The 22,169-nt window shown below is 38.8% G+C and overlaps 1 protein-coding gene across 1 annotated transcript; it reads left to right on the top strand.

Annotated features, from left to right (window-relative positions):
• Window positions 1-12,210: 12,210 nt before the first annotated feature.
• On the top strand, window positions 12,211-20,807 carry ankk1 (ankyrin repeat and kinase domain containing 1). Its single transcript, XM_058414518.1, has 8 exons — window positions 12,211-13,057; window positions 13,336-13,615; window positions 14,748-14,899; window positions 15,019-15,068; window positions 15,159-15,314; window positions 16,640-16,767; window positions 16,988-17,018; window positions 17,103-20,807. Exons 1-8 carry the CDS (start codon window positions 12,858-12,860, stop codon window positions 18,353-18,355), a joined length of 2,250 nt encoding a protein of 749 aa, XP_058270501.1. The 5' UTR covers window positions 12,211-12,857; the 3' UTR covers window positions 18,356-20,807.
• Window positions 20,808-22,169: the final 1,362 nt, after the last annotated feature.

Here is a 22,169-nt window from a genome sequence, read left to right as displayed (position 1 = left end):
GGTCAAGTGCAATTATATAACCAGGAAATTCAATATCATTTTAAAATTCTATATTGATGGTCAGCTGGTCACTGATGGAGAAATTAGTACAAAACTGTTGCAATTGCAGTCCAAAGCCATCTTCATAGTTTCTAAGTGGTAACATCCACAGTCTCATGTGTCTTTAGGCCATCCATGTGGGGTCATCGTATTTAAAAGTGAACCTAATACACTTCCTTTGGCGAAGAAAGGAAATATAGGCACCTAACAAGATTGTTTGTAACCTCACTATGGTGTCTGGACCTGTCGCAGTGAATCATGTCTGCGAGAGATGAAAGTAAAAGAGACCTGACAAGTCGTAACATATCAAGTGGCGATAGACAAGTGGGAGCAGCTGTCCACTCCCTTTCTCAGTTAGCTCACTCATCAAGGATTCTGCTCTAGTAAAAGAAGGAGGAGGATTTAAGTTTCAAAGACTCCTTGTAAATAACTTCACAGGGAGACTCTTAGTTTTAATCAAAGTTGAAAATTCCACTCAGTCTGAAAACAATCTCCTTTTATGCCCTGAAAACATTTCATCGACTGACAGCAATTCTTTCCTTGAGCTTGATCACTCTTCTTCAGCTTCCAGTAAAGATAGAAAGTTATGTCCTCATGGATATGAGACCCTTGACAGATTGTCCCCAGAAGATAACAGCGCTGGGAAAGCTCTGTCTGCATCTTCTCAAAGCAGAAGTGAGGCAACCGTGTAGGTGAGTGTGCTGATCATTCCTTCCGAAATAGGCATCGCATAGATTTGTCAGACATCCTTTAACAGTTGCGTACATCACACACAAACCCCCTTCCAGCCCACTCTGCCAGAGATGCACAACATCAAATATCACTAGTGTTTGAAGGTCAAGCTGTCACTCAGAGTTTTGTCAGCTTCTGAGTCCTGCAACTGCAAAATCTTTCCTACCAAGCTCAATTGGCCATGTGCCATTTCCATCTGTCCGTGACTTTTAAAGAACATTCATTGATTTTGGCCTTAAGACTGATGACACCCACTTCTAGATCTATGTCCTCAGTGGGAGTAAAAAATAATTTAAAAAAAGTGCACGGCTTGACAGGTTTTCATACTTTGGGTAAAAATAGAGAGGACAGTGTCTTTTATCACGCTGAAAAGCTAATCAGAATCACAGAAACCTGGCTCGCAAGGAGAACAAGCTCAGAATCCATCTGCTCCTCAAGTTTACCAGGAGAGCAGCAAAATTCAGACAAATTAGAAAGCTTCAGTGAGTGTCCTTTTAAAAAGTTGAACTAACGAAGGCCAAGCTAACACATATGTTTCATCAGCTGCCATTAACAGTTATCGTCAGCCCCTCCTTCTACTGCTGTGGTAGGACAGACAATTAATCAGGTAACTTTGCTCCACGTTGCATTGTCATCCATCATCACTGCTCCCAGTATCAGCATATTAAGCAACACAAAATCCAGTAATTGCAACCATTTTTCGCCGGTGGAATCATATGAAGAATCCTCGTTAGACTTCTTAGCTATACCTTTTCATCTAAAAGGTACATCCACATGTCTGAAATATCTGACCTTCGATCCTTCCAGAAAAAAAAATGCTGTGAAAGAAACTCATTACGAAGACTGCAGTGTCATCTCAGATAGAAGCGACGTTCTTGACCACACAGACCGGCAGGTTTAGTGATAAGAGCGACATAGTCCCTAGAAACTGCTCTTTTTGTTGCAATTGTCAAAAGCGAAAGAAAAGCACTCGTCCGATGTTACGTTCCGAGTCGAACCTTGTCAACTGAGTTCAAATCTGACCTTTCGGTGATCCAGAGGATATTAAAAACTTCTTCACCAGATTTTCTCCCTGTAGAAATGTGACATTACTTTCACATTTCTCTCTCTCTCTCTCTCTCTCTCTCTCTCTCTCTCTCATATATATATATATATATATATATATATATATATATATATATATATATATATATATATATATATATATATCACAGTTACATAGTAAAAAATCATAACGCATCTAACCTTGGACATATTTTAGCCGATAAAAAGACGATATGTGCAAAGTATTTTCAGTTATTCAAAATTAAGCTGATGGAAGTGTCTTCAGGCACCAAAAACATAATCAGCAGCAGTTCTGTCTGAGATTGTCAGGAATCCTCAGCTTTAAATGTGAAAAGGATCTGCAAATTATGCCAGCCAACACCTTTGGAGAGACCTGTATTTCATCCAACATGTGGAAACATGTACAGGTAAGCCTGGGTGAGCTAGACTAGTACTGATGTTTGATGTTGAGTATTAAAGCTCTGTATTAAACTTAACATGGCACTTTTGATGTTCTATATTCAATGCCTGCTAAGTCAAAATATGGGGCATTTTGGTAGATAACTACCTATGCTAGAAACATGAATTGGTGTATAATGTGCTAACTGACTCTAGCTATGGAGCCAATCAAGCTACTGAAACCCTCAACAGCATTTGGGTAAGATAGGTACACTGTTGATATTGAGATTGAAGTGTTGTTCACATTGAAATAGCTGATTTAAGAACACTTAGTTAAAATACATCGATCAGGCATAACATTGTGAGCAGTGATAGGTGAAGTGAATAAGACTGATGATCTCCTCATCATGGCACCTGTTAGTGGGTGGGATATATTAGGCAGCAAGTGAACATTTTGTCCTCAGAGTTGATGTGTTAGAAGCAGGTATGATGGATAGACGACCGGATCAGAGCATATCCAAAACTGCAGCTCTTGTGGGGTGTTCCCGGTCTGCAGTGGTCAGTGTCTATCAAAAGTGGCCCAAGGAAGGAACAGTGGTGAACCGGCAACAGGGTCATAAGTGGCCAAGGCTCATTGATGCACGTGGAGAGCGAATGCTGGCCCGTGTGATCCGATCCAACAGACGAGCTACTGTTGCTCAAATTGCTGAAGAAGTTAATGCTGGTTCTGATAGAAAGGTGTCAGAATACACAGTGCATGATGGGTCAGGGCTGTTCTGGCAGCAAAAGGGGGACCAACACAATATTAGGCAGGTGGTCATAATGTTATGCCTGATCGGTGTATATACGACGGAGCTGTGAAGAGAAGCAGTTCATCACAGGTATAGAAATGTGCTTATTGGAATACGTTATCCTTTCTATAGCAACAACTCATTCAGAGACTTGTTTTCATTCAGAGGTCGATGCTTCAAATAATCTAAGTTTGATAATAAACCTTTTTAAACTGTCTTTTTTCAACAAGCATCGATCAGCACTTTTTCAAAACTCTTTATACAGTCTGTATTACCAACAGGAATCTTTCTGGCCAAAGAGTTCATCTTATCTCCAAAACTCGCTACAGCCACGAAAAAAAAAACAAAAAGGTCTCAAAACTCACTTGTTTGACCACAAAACAGGCAACAAGTCTCACCTAAAAAACACTAATAACAGGAAACATTATAGAAATGATGAACTCAAATGTTTTTTTTTTTTATGTAGATTGACCAATTTTTTTTTTTTTTTTTACATAAATCAATATTTCATTAGAGAATAAAAATAACACCTTTTTCAATTTATTGACTGTAGGAAAGTATATATAATAATAATACCAAACAATATCAACAAACAATAATAATAATAGTGTCAAACAAAATCATTACAGTTGGCAACTTTTAATACAGTAAGACATTTTTAGAAGACTAAAAAACAGGACACCTGCACTATAAAAAAATCCGTATATTTTACGGTAAAATACTGGCAGCTGTGGTTGCCAGAATTTTACCATAAATTGTACGGTGACACTGTTCACCACTTTACAGAATGCTTTATTAGCAACCGTAAATTTTACAGTTGAGAACTGTTGTTTGTTTACAACAAATTACTGATAAAAAAAAAAAAAACCAGACAGAATGTTAACCTGTTTACGAAACTAATGTAAAATAAATAATACACTGTAAACCTAATTACAGTCTTTCTCAGATAAAACCCACAATACAATGTGGTTTATATTATATTATTTGAATTATTTTATATTACGTGTATTATATTATGTTTTTTTTTTTTATTGTAAAGTTCAGATTTACGGTAAATTACTGGCAGCTGTGGTTGCCAGAATTTTACCGTAAAAATACAGTGCAACACATAATGCATTATAGTTGGTTTGCCTAGATTTTACTGTCAACAAATTTTTATGACAATATATATATATTTTTTATACATTCCATATTTTTAACATCTTGTTTCTGTAGAAATGGAAAGGTTTTATATTGTAAATTTAAATAAACATATCAGCAAAATCTGTAATTTAGACAGAGTAATACCTTTGATTTTAGGGTAAATACGTGTTTATGAAGTTATGGCATTTTACCCATTAATTTTACCAAAGATTTCTATTTTCACAGTAACAATGTGTATTTTGACAGTAAAAATGAAAGTACATACTGTTTCTTTATTTACGGTAATTTGATGTATGTACTACGGTGATATATTATTTATTTATTTTTACTGTTGCTATTTCACAGTTTTTGACTGTAATTTCACCTTATTGTAAACATTCTGCAAAGATTTTCAGTGTATCTCGGGGACTGCTGAACTGCACAGAATTTGCCCTCATATGTTTTTAACAATTTTGAAAGCAGTGTGTTAGAATAAAAAAAAAAAGTACTGCAGATCACTGATCAGTTACAGTTATATGTGAGCAGTGAGAGGTGAAGTGAATAAGACTGATGATCTCCTCATCATGGCACCTGTTAGTGGGTGGGATATATTAGGCAGCAAGTGAACATTTTGTCCTCAAAGTTGATGTGTTAGAAGCAGGAAAAATGGGCAAGCGTAAGGATTTGAGAGAGTTTGACTCAAACCTGATCCAACAGACGAGCTACTGTTGCTCAAATTGCTGAAGAAGTTAATGCTGGTTCTGATAGAAAGGTGTCAGAATACACAGTGCATCACAGTTTGTTGTGTATGGGGCTGCATAGTCGCAGACCGGTCAAGGTGCCCATGCTGACCCCTGTGCACCGCTGAAAGTGGCAACAATGGGCATGTGAGCATCAGAACTGGACCACGAAGCAATGGAAGAAGGTGGCCTGGTCTGATGAATCACGTTTTCTTTTACATCACGTGGATGGCCGGGTGCGTGTGCATCTCTTACCTGGGGAACACATGGCACCAGGATGCACTATGGAAAGAAGGCAAGCCGGCGGAGGCAGTGTCATGCTTTGGGCACTGTTCTGCTGGGAAACCTAGGGTCCTGCCGTCCATGTGGACGTTACTTTGACCACCTACCTAAGCAGTCTTGTTGCAGACCATGTACACTCTTTCATAGAAACGGTATTCCCTGATGGCTGTGGTCTCTTTCAGCAGGATAATGCACTGTGCCACAAAGCAAAAATGGTTCAGGAATGGTTTGATGAGCACAACAACCAGTTTGAGGTGTTGACTTGGCTTCCAATCCAATCGAGCATCTGTGGGATGTGCCGGACAAACAAATCCAATCCATGTAGGCCCCACCTCGTAACTTACAGGAGTTAAAGGATCTGCTGCTAACATTTTGGTGCCAGATCCCACAGCACACCTTCAGGGACCTAGTGGAGTCCATGCCTCAACGGGATGGGGCTGTTTTGGCAGCAAAAGGGGGACCAACACAATATTAAGCAGGTGGTCAGTTATAGCTGTTGTATTTAAATGTAGTACCAATTCAGTGAAACTTCTTGCTTTAAAATAAATGACAAGCTTCAAATATGAAGTCTTCTCACTTTGCTGTCTTTTGTTTCCGTCTCTACACCGCTCAGGTTTCCAGATGGCTGAATTTCTTACACTTTCAATTACAGGAACCTATTAAACGGTTTATAAATAATCATCTCTGCCACAGTTTTCCTTTGCCACCTGAATGTGCCTTGCCTCTGGCTCGTAACCACTAGACTGGTGATTTACACACAGAGGTTTCCTAAAGGCACTGCTTACTTGTTATAGTATAATTGCACTACCTCATGTTTTTCATCCAGACGCTAGAGCTGGAAAATGAATGATGACAAACCTTGTGCAATAAAATACACCTAAAGCAAATGCTGCATGCATGTGTATAAGACTTAAGGTGTGTGTGCGTGTGGGTGTGTATGCCTTGTGGGATATAATAGGACTTACAGGGAAACATTTACTATCTGAATTTACGTTCTGCATGTGTTGCACATTTATAATGCCAAAGCGTGATGAAAGCAAATTGCTATTAATAAAGCTAATCTAATGCTAAACACCTTTTTATGTCTTAATTAAAACGATTAGAGATGCAAAGGAGCTAATCATAAATCAACATTTAATGAATGTTGCCACTTAATCAACATGAGTGGCTCACAACAGATCCTGCTGAAGCTTAATCAGACGGAATGATGAGGACCTGAAACCTGTATTATTTCTACTGTTGCTTTGTGTAACCGAATCTGATGAATCTGTCGAAACAATGAAGGAAGATGCGGTGCAGTTATTTGGAAGAGGTTCCACATTTTCACAAGAGAGCCACAGCTAGTCAGGCACAGAGTCGATGTGAACCTGAGAACGTGCAGAAATCCACACACACACATAGAGGTTTAAGCCATTTTTGCATTTTTACTACTGTTGTTTGTTCTGTTGATTTGATTGGTGCTCAAGTAAATCTGTTTATACCCTGCCAGCAAGCACTGTGATTAATGCAAGTCTCAGAGTGAATGCACTTGGCAGGCTTTGGAGTCGGAGTCACACACAGGCAGCATCATGACCTTTACACTTGATGTCTGCTAATCATCCAAAAATCACACAGAGAAGAGAATAACCTGATCCACCGCCCAGATTCATGACTCACTGCCGGCTCATTTCTTTCATTTCTTTCTAATAACTACATGATCGTATTAAACAAATCATACTGATGATTACCTGCTGTGTCGACAAATGATGCATCTGCTGCTTACAATATGGAACCAAAAGAAAACACAAGCTCTTGTTTTGCCATACCTGAAGCATTTAGTGCTGCTGAGACTGAAAACCCCCCAAAATTTACATAAATAATTTGCTGAAACCATGACACATCAAGGGAAAGCCATAAACATGTTGACATACTGACGTTTTCTATTACATATAGTGTTGTATTATATACAGTGTTTGTGTTTTCTGAGTTTGTCCTTGTTTGTTTAAGTTATCCGAGTTCTCGCCAAGCCCAATGTACTCTGTTGAGGAGTTGGCCCACCCTTTGCAGCTATAACAGCTTCAACTCTTCTGGGAAGGCTTTCCACAAGGTTTAGGAGTGTGTTTATGGGAATTTTTGACCATTCCTCTAGAAGAGCATTTGTGAGATCAGGCACTGATTTTGGAAGAGAAGACCTGGCTCGCAGTCTCTGCTCTAATTCATCCCAAAGGTGTTCTGTGGGGTTGAGGTCAGGACTCAAGGTCAGTCAGTCAAGTTCCTCCGCACCAAACTCACTCATCCATGTCTTTATGGACCTTGCTTTGTGCACTGGTGTGCAGTCATGTTGGAACAGGAACATTCCCAAGGGAACATGAAATTGTCCAAAATGTCTTGGTATGAGGCTGAAGCATTAAGAGTTCCTTTCACTGGAACTAAGGGGCCGAGCCCAACCCCTGAATTCAATGATTTGGAGGGGTGTCCCAATACTTTTGGTAATATAGTGTACCTCATTACAGGAATATCGTTCTTAGTTAAAAACACATATCGTGTAAAAGCCTCTTCACAATGCTGTATGGCTGAGAGAAACGGATCACTCTCAGCTTGAAAAAAATGATTTTTACATTTGATGGAGTAGAAGGCTAGAAAAGGTCAACCTGATGAATCCGAGAATAGAAAGAGGTGCAGTAAAACATGGTAGAGTAATGATGGGTAGAAATTGTTGGGTGAGAATTATTGAGAGGGGCTCATGAGTGCTGAATGATCTCCAGGCTCTCTCAGGGAGAACGAGGCAGCCGAGACTCACCTTCACACACTCAGAGCGGTCCCCCCTCAGATCACGGTGTAGGTAGGCAGTGGTGTAGTTAATCATCTGGAAGAGACTGATGGTAAAGCTGGCTCTTTTTGACAGGGTCCTGGGAAGCAGGTGGATGCCTTATGGATCTACAAGTAACCTGGAAAATGGCATGGAGGACAAAGAGTGGGGGAAAAGAGCAACTTCAGATATAAAGTGCATTCTGAAGGCTTTCACGTTTTCCAGATTTGTTTTAATGTTAGTTCCTTCATCTAAAATGATTTTATTTAATTTGCAAGAAATTCCCAACAATAATCAAGCACAGACATGCTTGGCCAAGGATGAGTGGGAGGAATGGCATTCTCTCTCTCTCTCTCTCTCTCTCTCTCTCTCAGCTGGCTGGCTTCATGTGTCTCAGAGGAAGCATGTGTTAGCCTTTACCTTTTCTGGTTGTTGGCTGTTGTATGATGGGAAGAGCTGTCTGATCAGTGGGAACTGGCAGGTGACTAAATTAGGAAGAAACCCAATTTGAAAAAGTTCACTTTTGGTAAATTTGCTGTTGAATGGAACCAGTTTTGACAGACAGCAATCCACAGTATATAAATCCCCACAGCTAGACAAACCAGTCTAAACCAGTAACACCAACTAGCAATGCAAACCTTAAAACTTCTGTAATATTCCAGAACCCAGCCTTCTCTGAGAGTGGGTTACTCAGCCAAACAAAGTAAAAGGAGAAGCAAGGATTAGACAGGGAGGTGATCAGAACCCAAACGTCTCTCATGGAACCATGTGGAGATGAACCTACCACAAGAGTCATCTCTGTAGCCTTTATGGTAGATTGGCCTGATGGGAACCAGTCCTCAAGTCACATAAACAGACATATTATAGGACAAGTCTGTCAATAAACCTATTTCATGGACTTACTCTGTATCCAATCAGAGAATTATTCCTATGCAGTTTATCCTAGTGCATCGTTCTGTGTGTCTAAATTCCAGTGCAATAAGCAGACATGGTGTATTGACCAAAACAAGGACACAGACATCAACAACTCACTGTGTGTAAAAATAAATAAATATATTAATAACTGAGTAAACGCTTGCACTACGTTGAATAAGATGTTAGACTGTATACCATAATAGCTTTCAACAGACATGGAAGGGAACATTCCTCAGAGAGCGCTGTTTTCCTGTGATAAGACCCACATCAGATTGGAGACTGACTATTTACCCATAAGCAGGAGTTTGATTTACACGTTGTACCCATACACAAGTGAGATATGAATGCCATAATCGAGGACTATGAAACACATTAGGCTAAACTTGATAGCAAGGCTATAAAACCTTCCTGAAGGGTTTACTTTACCAAACAGCAGCTGGTCGAATCTTATGGTGGCTGAGAAACAAATAGGGCTTAATCTCCAGATTCACTTGGGTGTCATTTGTTATCTGAGGACAACACACAGGGCAACGAAGGCAAGGATGAGATCTGCTGGCTTGATACGTCTCTCCGGGTTCATCTGGATTTCCACCTAAGCTGTTGGAGACTGGTGTTGGAGGAACCAGTCCTTCATACACAGCTGATGCTCTTTTATATTTATAGGGTAGTACATATCAGATGTCCATGTTTGATTTAGACCACAGGGTCAACTTCAGAGTCTGATTTTGTCCCTGTGGTCATTTCTGTATTGGTTTTCCATGTTGATGATCTTCGATGATTGGGCCGTATTGAAAGCCTCCTGTAGACTTGATGGCACCTCCATAAAGTGAGTAAAACTGATTGTATGAAATACTGATATACTGATATCTCTGTGGAATAGTTTAAATAAAGGTAAACAAATTGTTATTCTTGAAAAAAAAAAATAAATAAAAAAAAATAAAGGTTTTCATTTGCTCTCAGTCCCAAGGAACTCAAAAAGAATTACATAAAACTAAATAATGCTTCTCTATGCTTACCATTTTTATGAAACCTATCAATAATTCTGAAAAACATTGCATTTAAGTCATAACCTCCTGGGAGATGTAATGTTCGTCGTCTTTCAGGCAAATTTTGAACTGCTCCAGGCTATTCTTATTCTTATTTGAGAACGGAAAAGCCAATAACGGAATTATTAGGACTTCTATAATTCTACAGAAAAAGTATAATTACTGCATCATTATTTATTACCCTTTTAATGAATACTTAAAACTTCTAAGCTTCTAAAGTTGACTATAAATTAGATTTTGAACCGAAGCACAATTGAACGACAAATTAACTTTGAACCTAGAGTACAGTGTGACGCATCGTGGGTAATTTCTCTAGAGACAAAACTCATTCACCGAGTTTAAAAAAATGCTAGAATTAATTATATTTGTATGCGAAAAGAATTAGAGTGGATTAAAACTTTGCTCTTCATTTGAGAATAATCAGCTGTGAAAAGTGTACAAAACTTACTGACTTCTTGCTGTTCTGCTAGAGTAGGAATTATTTACTTGAGTAAAAGAAGAGATTAAGAAAATAAATCGAGTCATCTGGTAAAAAACTATGCAAGTAGTTATTTACATGTCTATGACTGACACAACTAATCTATTCTGTTTACACACCGATCAGGCATAACATACTGACCACCTAATATTGTGTTGGTCCCCCTTTTGCTGCCAAAACAGCCCTGTCCTGTCCAGGCCTGGACTCCACTAGATCCCCTAAGGTGTGCTGTGGTATCTGGCACCAAGATGTTAGCAGCAGATCCTTTAATTCCTGTAAGTTGTGAGGTGTGGCCTCCATGGATCGGACTTGTTTGTCTGGCACATCCCACAGATGCTGGATTGAATTGAGATCTGGGGAATTTGGAAGCCAATCTCTAACTGGTTGTTATGCTCATCAAACCATTCCTGAACCATTTTTGCTTTGTGGATCGGCACATTACCCTGCTGAAAGAGGCCACAGCCATCAGGGAATACCGTTTCCATGAAAGGGTGTACATGGTCTGCAACAATGCTTAGGTAGGTCCGTGTCAAAGTAACATCCACATGGATGGCAGGACCCAAGGACTCCCAGCAGAACATTGCCCAAAGCATGCCATGTGTTCCCCAGGTAAGTGGCACACACAAATTACAATTCCTCAATACTGCAAATTGTTGAATTATTTATTTGATTTTTTTTCTTATCCCAAACGGTTATGCCCTTTAAGCTGTATTGAATTTTATAAAGTAAAAAAAACAATAGCCTTAGGTGTGTACATTAAATATTTAAACCCCACCACACACAGACAAGCATCATGTAGCTACTGTGTACTAAAGTTCAAAATGTTTTCAGTTTAAAAAGCAGATCTTGGAGTGCCAAAAATATTTCTATATATTTCGTTATATAAAACTGAAGCTTATTATGTTGAAGTACACAAGATACTTCAATATAACAAAAAGTACACTTTCACTTTAATGCATAATGTATGTAAAAATGGTTAATTTTTTTTTTTTATATAAAATTAAATAGTCAATTTTGACCATTACTAAATATACCTAAAATTTAGAAAAAAAATCATCTACTGTATTTATAAATAAATAATAATAAAAAAATCATATTAAGGTCTAAAATGTTTCATTTAGATGACAAAATAAAAGACAAAAAATATTTTTAAAGATTAAAATATAAAAATAACAAATAGAAATAGCAAATCTTCTTGGCACTAGGAATACCTACTTTAATGTAAAATGTGACTTACTGATTCAACTAATTATCATAAAAATAGGCGGTAAAATTATGGTATATTAAAAGTTACACCATAAAATTATATTATATGTAAAATTATATTATATATTGTATTATATTCTTATATTCTTTTTCTACTTAATATTCTTTTTATTTTAGATTCTTTTCTTTTTTTTCTTCTAGTTTATTTCTTATATTTTCTATTCTAGTTTACATTTTTACTTAAATTATTTCTTATATTTTCTATTCTAGTTTTACACTGTTAGAGTATTTAAATTGTATTTCTATATTTTTATATTTTAGTTTCATGTTTTTATTGACATTATTTATTATAGTTTATATTCTAGTCTTATATATTTATTTAAATTATTTCTCATATTTTATACTCTTATATTTACAAGTCTTATATTTAATATTTTATTTTACATTTTTACTTAAATTGTACTTCTTATATTTTTATATCCTAGATTTTGATTTTTTTGTTAATTACTTCTTATTTTATATTCTATTTTTACATTTTTATTTAAATTGTATTACTTATATTTTTATATTCTCGTTTTACATGTTTATTTCCATCATAGGAAAGGGGTAAAAAACATTTCACTACATGTCGTACTGGGTATGACTGCGCATGTGACAAATAAAATTTGAATATGATTTGATTTTGGTAAAAATGGAAGGTAAAAATAACTTCAGTAACATATACAGTATTTATTTTAGGATTTTATGTAGAAAGTTAGGGAAGGTATTCCAGAGACTTGCGGGGTTTAATCTCTAGATGTGTTACAGAAATCAGAAACGTGGAGGTAAATTACTGTACATCTGTTTTCCTAAAAAGTTTGAAAACTATGCATGAAACGGTTAAAGTTGCAATTAAACATCCCATAGTCATGTAATTCCTGTATATTTTCCTGATTCACTGGTAGAATAGAATAAACATTGCACTTAGGAATGTATGGGGAACACTAGAATAGTGATATGGACGTAGTGCTAAAAGTTTCCTAATTGTTTACTCAAACTTTCGTTCTTTTCAAAACACATATTTGTCTCCACACAGCATTGTTAGATGACGGAAATCAGTGCAGTTTCACCTGTACACCCTACAGACCGGCTTAGTAACATTCTTATGCAAATCAGCAGCACCTTAAACTCCTCCTGACTCCCGGACCAGTTTGTAGTTAAAGTAAAGTTTGTTGAATAGAAGACACAGCTCGGGGTGAGATTTACAGAATTTGGATTTTTCCGAAACAATTCAAAATGGCAGAACCTACACCACAGAAAAACGCTCGTCACGATTCCGGCATTGGTGAGAGATTTATGTATTTCAAAAAAGAAGATTTTGAAGTAGACTGGGAGAAAATTTCTGAAGGAAAGTTCGGACACGTGTACAAAGTCAAGCTTAGACTGTGGCGGGAAAAGTGTGCCATTAAGGCTTTTACAACCTCCAGTGATCACAGGTAGGACTGCACAGTCACTGACAAACACAACTGACTGATTTCCATTCGATTTAATTCATTTGAGTTTGATTTGTATTGCATTCAACAACAGACACTAGCTTTACAGAAACCTGGATGTCTGGATTTAGATTTTTACGTTATATTTTTATAACATTTCTGAACGTTGAGAGGATTTGAATGCTGAGAGGATTTGTGTGGTTAGATACAGACTTACTAGTCACCACTCGTACTTGAACGCTATGTGGATCAGATTATACCATGTGATCTGTTTCTCCTAGGAACATGTTGCAGGTCGCCAAAATAGGAAAGATCAAATTTAAATACTTGTTGACTATTTATGGGCTTTGCAAAGACTCAGCTGCCGCAGTGATGGAGTACATCAACAGAGGATCCCTGGATAATCTTCTCACAACTCATGCTCTTATGTGGCCAAAGAAGTTCCAGATGATCCATGAGGTGGCCATGGGCATGAACTTCCTGCACAGCATGAAGCCGCCTTTCCTTCATCTGAACCTGAAGCTATCCAACATCCTCCTTGATGATCATCTTCATGTGAAGGTGCTTATTCGTAATCAGTGTATTCACAAATCAGGAGATGCCCTGATTGAACAGTAGTGTCATCTGCACGGTTTATGTTACCCCATTTCTCCAGAACATTGGTGTTCAGTTCCACCGATGGGATAGAAATTGACTTATGGGACATTTTTTAATCAGAATAAACAAAGTTAGATGTGAAACGTTTCAGGACTCTGTAGGCTTTTGTGAGCCGTGTGTTTTTCCATCTGTTTGGATAACCTTTCACAGAATTTTAGTGTTTGAATATAACAACTTCACATTTTAGATGTTTATGAATAAACAATCGGAGCATCTCAGAGAGCAGAATTTTATGGGGGGGGTGGATATTTCTATGAATATATCACCCCTAGTAGGCTAGAGAAAAACAAAATTTCTTACAAATTCTTAAAGTCCAGAGTGTTTACTTTCATATGAGTCATTAAAGACCACTGTAGAGTGTGACATGACACAAAAATGTAATACTCAACATGGACACAACCGAACAGCTTCGATTTTTTTGGCTTAAGTATAATGATTAATATGGTGAAGTTTATTTAGCAGGAATCTCCTGTCCATTAGTCAAAGGTCAAGCTGTAACTTTCAGTTTGCAGGATAATGGAACGTCTCGAGGTCAGGCGGCTATGCTGTGGTAACACGACAAGCCGCATTTTTTTCTTCCAAGATAAGAGAGATAAAAATAAGAGATACATTATTGTCATTGTATACAATACAACAAAATGTAGTGTGGCAGCTTTCAGAAAGCAACAGCATGAGAGTTATGAAAGGAATTTAAATTAAGCGTTATGGTTGAAAACTAAAGTATTTAGAGTAGACTATCTGTGAAATATTTACACATTCGCACAAGATTGTATATGATATATGTATTGCAAGTTGAATTAATTCATCTTAGAAAGAGATCGATGAGGGAATGACTCTTCAGATTTGAAGACGTTCCTCAACATTACATGTACTGTACTATAAATGGATAACAGACATGTTGTTAATTAATAGATGAACATTTTTTATAGCTCATATTTGATGTTTTGTAGAATTCTATTAAATCCAATTCATTGGAAACAGGAACCGACTTCAGCAGCAAATAAAATCCTGAAATAAACTGATTTGCTTCTGTAAGATTTCAGATTTCGGGATAATTAAATGGGCCGACTCTTCAAACAAGACAGCATTCATCGAGCATTTGGCAGCAAGAGGAAACATTAACTATGTCCCACCTGAGACCTTCAGCCAGAACCCCGAACCTCCTACTTCAAAATATGATGTTTACAGGTGAGAATCCAACAATCATGCACTTCAATTTATGGCTTTTAATCACATTAAATCACACAATGATCACGCATATGCTTTGCCTGATATTAAAGACTCTGTCTGTTCCTCCTTAACAACAGCTTCGCCATCGTGATATGGGAGATCCTGACCCAGAAAAGACCGTACTGTGGTACATCTGCATCCTAATTTCACCTCATATTCCAGCTCATAAAGAGTTTAAGTTTAAACAGATCCTCAATTTTCTGCTCTATTGATGCAGGGATGAATATGACTGAAATATTGATCAGAGTGACATCTGGCAAAAGGCCCAGTGTGGAGAAGGTCCCAGATGACAAGCCTCATGAGTGTGAGGAGATGATCAGCATAATGCAACAATGCTGGCGCCAAGACTCCAGTGAACGTCCAGCTTTTTATGGTAACACTCACTTGGGTTTGTTTATACATGCGTTCTGTAGGGTGGGTTAAGTAGAGTCAGGGAAACATGAGCAGTGAAAACAATTTCTGTCAAGATAAGATAGCGTTTAGTTTCGAATTTGAGAAGGACATATCATTATAATATTAATTTAGCCATTGTGTTAAAGGTGCAATCTGAATTTTTAGATTACTTGTACTTTCATTGTGAGATGTATTTTCCCTCTGTTGGAGTAACCTTACAGAGTTTTTGGGGTTGAAGATAATGCCTTCACATTTCAGAGAGCAGAAATCATCCCAGGGAGTTTTTCCTTGCCACCGTCGCCACAGTCTTGCTCATTACGGATAAAATAAATTAAGGATAAAATAGTTTAATAATTTAATTTAATAATTTATTTTTATTTCTAGTTATTTAGTTATTTTTTATTTTTTATTCCCCTTTCTCCGTTTCTCTTCTTTTGTAAAGCTGCTTTGAGACAATGTTCATTGTCAAAGGTGCTATACAAAATAAATTGAATTGAAATGGGTTTGATATCACCATTTACTTTGAAGATATAAACATTTGCATGGAACCTTGCCCCATAGTAGGCTAGTTAAAAACAGAAATCATTATAATGATGATGATAAAATGATATACTGATAATGATGAAATAGAAATTCTGTAAGCCTTGAGTGTCTGCTTTCATTAAATAACACTGTGGAGTGTGATATGACATGGAAACCCTCCAAAGTAGGCATAAAATCCATTTTTTGGCCTCTGGTAAAATGTGTTAAGGACTGCATAAAGATGAACTGTTCTAGTTAGTTGGCTTTAAAGACCTAATCTTAAAAAAACAAAAAGGACTAATCTTACCTAATGCACCTTTAATACAAACCATTACTGTTTAATACGGTAAAAAGATTTAATACGATTTCAGTGTAGTTAAGAATAATGAGCTGAATGTAATTAAACCTCTGCATATAAGCTTTCTAAAGCTGTGATTAGTTTAGTTATTTGCTCAGCACTGCACTTTTGTGCTTCGTGTTGAACACTGTTTGATTTGGACTCTCCAGCTGCTCAGAGATCACAACTCACACAAAGGCCAACTACATATTATGTATCGTAATGAGGGCGAACCGGGAGCTGTTAAAATAGCCAGCCGTGCCGATGCAAGTAAAGTCACCAGCGCAGGATTTTGACCTGACTTTTTAGAAAGTTAAACTGAGCCCAATGGATCTCTGTTGGAATAAAAAGTCAGGGTGCATTTTCTGCACTGTGCTTTTAGTGAGCTGTTTTGCGCTCTGCCACCCAGCAGGATGGATCTGGATCTGGGTTTTTTTTTCTTTCAGAGACAGTACAGATGACTGAAGCTTTAAGCGATGTCCTGAAACTCCCAGACAAGATTCCAGGCAGGGAAGTAAATAAGAGGTCACAGAAAATTGAAAAGTCTCAGTGTCTGTCAGCCTTGCAGAGAGAAGTAAGTGATGTTTAACTTTATACTGTAGCACACTATCAGCAAAAAAAAAAGAAAAAAAAAAGAAATCTCAGCTTAAACTTAAATCACTGCCACTTTCACACAAGTTCCCTTGTGGCCTTCAGTCTAGACCTAATACACAGTAGATATAATAGGAGTATTTTTCAAACTCTCTTTTTCTCTCTTATAAACAAACATTCACTCTGCACTTTTGTTCTCTCAGGATTCACAGGAAACACCAGAACGCCATTCAGGTTGGTTTTTCAAATCTAATGGATCCTATATTTAATATTTGCTCCACAGATTAAAACAATCCTTTGTATCCATCTTACTAACAGATAAAGACATTGTGTCCTACTTGAAACGCAAGGACTTTGAAAGCTTCAAGAATGTGTTAAAGAAAGAGCATGTCTCGATGCGCTTCAAAGAAGACAACTCGCTCCTTCACTATGCTGTCGCCAGCGGCAACACTGAAAGCGTTAGGCTGGTGTTAAATCACGGGGCATCAGTGAATTGCCAGAGTGCCAACGGATACACACCGCTTCTTGTCGCAGTGCTGAAGAAGTTTCACGAGATCTGCGGCCTGCTTGTGGAACACGGTGCTGACGTCAACCTCACCGAACAGGACCTGTGGACGGCTCTGCATTTCGCCTCCCAGAGTGGAGACGACCGAGCTGTCCGACTTTTACTGGACGCCAAAGCCACGGCTGATGTGAAAGACAAAGATGGATGGACACCTCTACACCTCGCTTCTCAAAATGGTCATGAGAATGTTGTGCGCCATCTTCTCTCTCGCTTGAGCAACGTAGACAAACAAGAAGAACAATCCGGAAGGACGGCACTCCACACGGCGTGCGAGTATGGTCACCTGCGCATAGCCAAGATCTTACTGGCTAAAGGAGCCGACCCAAACAGGACGGATAATACTCAAACCACCCCACTGCACCTAGCAGCCGAGCAGGGCCACTTCCGGGTAGCACGGCTTCTGGTGAACAGCGGCGCAGACGTGAAGCTCAAAGATGACCGTAGTTACAGCGCCCTGCATTTCGCAGCGCTCCAAGGCTGCACGGGCATCTGCAGGCTCCTGCTAAATAACGGCGAGGACGCTGATGTCATGACAGGGCAGAAATGGACACCCATGCACTTGGCAGCACTTAAGGGACACTCAGAGACTTTGTTAGTTCTGGAGGAGAACGGTGCCTCTGTGGACATGCAAGGTGAAGGAGGGTGGACGGCGCTGCACCTCTCGTGCCACCACCGGCATGACGAAGTCGTCTCGGTGCTGATCAACGCCGGGGCGAACCCAAACGTGGCTGAGGATGGAGGATGGACACCGCTGCACTTGGCGTGCCACAACAGAGGCTTTGCCAACGTGCTTTTGCTCATTGCTGGACACACCGACATCAACGTTCAAAACAACAGCAAGGACACACCCCTGCATCTGGCTGTGCAATCGGGAAGCGTCCCGATTGTCAAAGCCCTGCTGTTGAACAATGCAGATAAGTACATAGTCAACTGCAAAGGATATACAGCATTTGATTTGGCTCAGCAAGCCAACAATGAGGAGATGATTCAGTTACTGAAGCTGTAGAAGACAAGGTGACCAGGACAAGCATTCAAAATCACACGTAATAACAAATAACACCTGGAAGCTGGAGAGGAGGAAGAGCCGCATTGATCTCGCCTATTGATTGTGTCGTTCTGCATATGTTTTTTTTTTGTTTTGTTTCTTAAAAGCCTATTGATTGGCTCTGGGGCATTTTCATAATGTGATGAAAAGGCCTTCCTCGGGTATTGCTCTGTCGTTGTAGTGAAGATATTCTTCTATGAGCACTTTGTTAATAGTTGGATATGAGTTCAGAGCACTTTTATAGTGTAACGAACGACCATTCACAGGAACATCTTAATGCATCCACCCAGATCATTTCTTCCTTCAAGGAATGAAGGTCATTCATAACATTCCATTCCTTTAACACAACATACCTGAGAGTTCACATCTGCTCCGACTGCATTCTTCACTCTTTGCCTTATATAGAGATCCAGTGAGCTTTACACTATAGCACTGATTTTTTTTATTTCTGAGAAGCTTGTGGTCTTAAGAAAGCATTACATACACTAATGAAAAAAACAGAAATTTCCAAATGACCAGCAGTGACATGTGATATCAAAAGCTTACACACTGAAACTTTTTATATGAAGCAAATTGGTCTTAATAGTAAGTGTGAGAACATGCTGAAACATGCCGTGAATATAATGTACACATAGCAGAAATCCAGCTTTTATTGGGCTGGCTCAGAATAAGAATTTTATGAGCAATAATAATCATCTGTTCGTTTAATGGAAGATCAAGCATCTATCATGCACCATATACAGCCTCCTGCTGCTGCTGTGCAAGGAAAAGAGGAGCTGGTAGTGTATTAAGAACCAGAGCAGGATTCGTATATAAGAGAAGGAAGACGAAGTTCTATAACACAACACTGTCTGGTCAAGTGATGTAATGTGAGTTAGGGAAAGATGTCATAAAAAATTTGCTTATCTGACGATATCTCCTTCTCCTTATCAGAAGGATTTGTTCATTTCTATCCACAAAGACCATTCCCACACAGGTGCTTGTTCAGTTCCTTGTCATTTCCAGACTGGACTTCCGTGCAGGTCTGCCTCTGAGCTCGGCTAATGATCTGGAATGTAGCTTAACTTCTCCCATTGCTACACTCCACTGGCTTCCTGTAGCAGATTTAAAACTTGCCTACAAAGCCAGAAACAACCATTTACCTCAAAGCATTGACCACCAAACTCTCGCATTGCTCGTCCAGCATCTCTCAGGGTACAGCGAAAGTACGCATCAAAACTCTTCTCTCTGTTCCATATATCCTCCCCAAAAGAGTTTTTAGGCTGATGGTGTTCTTGGTCTATGATCTACTGAACCAGGATCAGGATGTAGAGACTTCAAAGCACTTCTGGATAAGAGTCTCTGCCAAATGTGATAAATGTAAATGAAAGCACTTGCATGCTAAAAAGCTAAAATGTACAGCTCTTTAAACTTGACATAAAGTGTTATTTAGTCCTACAGTTGCACGTCTTATTAGCAGTTTTTTACTACCTGAGAAATAAGACAACAGATATGGTGCAAATGATACCTTATATTTATCTTTTAAGCTCTTCTTCTTCTTCTTCTTCTTTTGGCTTTTCCCTTCGCCACAGCGAATCATCTCTCTCCACCTATCCCTATCTTCTGCATCCTCAACACTTGCACCCACTAGCTTCATATCCTACCTTTATTTTATTCTTCATATCCTACCTTTACATATTCTATCCTACTACCTTTATTACATCCATATACCTCCTCTTTGGACTTCCTCTTTGCCTCCTGCCTGGCAGCTCCATGTCCAACATTCTCCTACCGATTCACTCACTCTCCCTCCTCTGAACATGTCCAAACCATCTTAATCTGGCCTCCCTAACTTTGTCCCCCAAGCGTCCAACATGAGCTGTCCCTCTGATGTCCTCTTTCCTAATCCTGTCCAACCGTGTCCCTCCCAAAGTGAACCTCAACATCTTCAGCTCTGACTCCTGTCTCTTAGTCAGTGAAGAGGAATGTCTTTGTCTTTTAAGGTACTTTTCTTTATTAATTCAGCTTCACAACTAGAGCCAATTTCATTGTTGAAGCAAGCCGTAACAACGTGCAATTACATGTTATTACAAAGTGAGTGTGGCAGGAGAGGACAGGAGAGAGAATTAATTAGCTGCATTGTACATTATAATGTAAAATGAAGACTTTTGTTTATTTTACAGACGTGTTACTTGGTTTTCATTGTTCACACTAAGACTAGCATGACAATCTTTAATGATAATCATAATAACAAAACCGAAGCTTCCTGATGCTCATTGACAATGTCCCCCCAAGGAGAACCAGAGCTATTGATTGTGTCCAGTCTGTTGGCTTTAGCGAGAGGCTTGCTTTATTGTTCTTGTCAAATGCTAACTAGATGCCCTATTAAATCACAGCACCGTCTAACAGTCCATTCCAGTGCCCTGTGTTGTTTATTTCCATTTTTTTTTGTGTTTGAGTGTTTGTTTCAGGTATTAATGAAATATGGTGCCATATTAAGATCATTATATTAAGAGTAATGTACAGTACAGTGTATTCAGCAGACATGTGAGTGTTTACTGAGACGCTTCTGAACTGTGAAATCTATCAAAAACAGATTATTTATTAGAGATTTAGATTCTAGTGTGTGTATGTGTTGGCGTTGTGTGTGTGTGTGTGTGAGGGAGAGAGAGAGAGAGAGAGAGAGAGAGAGTGTGTAGGTAGGTATATGTGTGAGTGTGCTGGGTTTGTGTGAGAGTGTGACTGTGTGTGTGGGGGGGGTAGGTATTTGTGTGAGTGTGTGTTGGGTTTGTGTGAGAAAGAGTGTGACTGTGTGTGTGTGTGGGGGGGTATATCTATATGTGTGTGTGAGTGTGTGTATGTCTGTGTGTAGGTAGGTATATGTGTGAGTGTGTGTTGGGTTTGTGTAAGAGTATGTGTGTTTGAGAGAGAGAGAGAGAGAGAGAGAGAGAGAGAAAGAGAGAGAGAGCAAGAGTGAGAAAGAGAGAGAGAGAGCAAGAGTGAGAGAGAGAGAGAGAGAGAAAGAGAGAGAGTTTGTGTGTGTGTGGGGGGGGGATTTTGTGTGTGTGTGTGTGTGTGTGTGAGAGAAAGAGAGAGAGAGCGAGAGAGAGAGAAAGAGAAATTGTGTGTGTGTGTGTGTGTGTGTGAGAGAGAGAGAGATTTTGTGTGTGTGTGTGTGTGTGTGAGAGAGAGAGAGATTTTGTGTGTGTGTGTGTGTGAGAGAGAGAGAGAGAGAGAGAGAGAGAGAAAGAGAGATTTTGTGTGTGTGTGTGTGTGTGAGAGAGAGAGAGAGAGAGAGAAAGAGATTTTGTGTGTGTGTGTGTGAGAGAGAGAGAGACAGAGAGAGAGAAAGAGAGAGAGAGAGAGAGAGAGTGTGTGTTTGTTTGTGTGTGTGTGTGTGTGTGTTTGTGTGTGTGTGTGTGTGTGTGTGTGTTTTAATTGAATCCTTTTATATGAAGGTATAACTACTTCTATATGCCGAACGCTTGATTCCGAATCATTATCATCCTCTTAAAGACCTCTTTTATTCTCTGAAATTAGAAAACAAATGAAATTTCACACAGGATTTCAAGATCTTTACCAAAAGAAATATGCATTTAAAGGAGACATTTACATTTCAGTGAAGGAAAAAACGGTGGAATGGCTTAAAAAAAGTGCACCTTGTGATCCTCATTGATCTCTCACACAGGGATATTACCCTCACAAATCATCCCTCCTTTAAACAGCATGCTGCACCTCGCTCCGAGGGCAGTTCAAATGCACCCCGGTGTTTCCTGACTTTATATGTATATGATCC

The sequence above is a fragment of the Hemibagrus wyckioides genome, linkage group LG17 (genome assembly GCF_019097595.1).
Source record: "Hemibagrus wyckioides isolate EC202008001 linkage group LG17, SWU_Hwy_1.0, whole genome shotgun sequence".
Taxonomy (NCBI): domain Eukaryota; kingdom Metazoa; phylum Chordata; class Actinopteri; order Siluriformes; family Bagridae; genus Hemibagrus; species Hemibagrus wyckioides.
This window is presented reverse-complemented; position numbering and strand designations above follow the sequence as displayed.

Coding starts and splice junctions, on each gene's coding strand:
- ankk1 (XM_058414518.1), top strand. CDS start 12,858: ATGGCAGAACCTACACCACAGAAAAACGCTCGTCACGATTCCGGCATT. Junction 13,058..13,335: donor ACAACCTCCAGTGATCACAG/GTAGGACTGCAC, acceptor TGTTTCTCCTAG/GAACATGTTGCAGGTCGCCA. Junction 16,768..16,987: donor TGTCAGCCTTGCAGAGAGAA/GTAAGTGATGTT, acceptor TTGTTCTCTCAG/GATTCACAGGAAACACCAGA.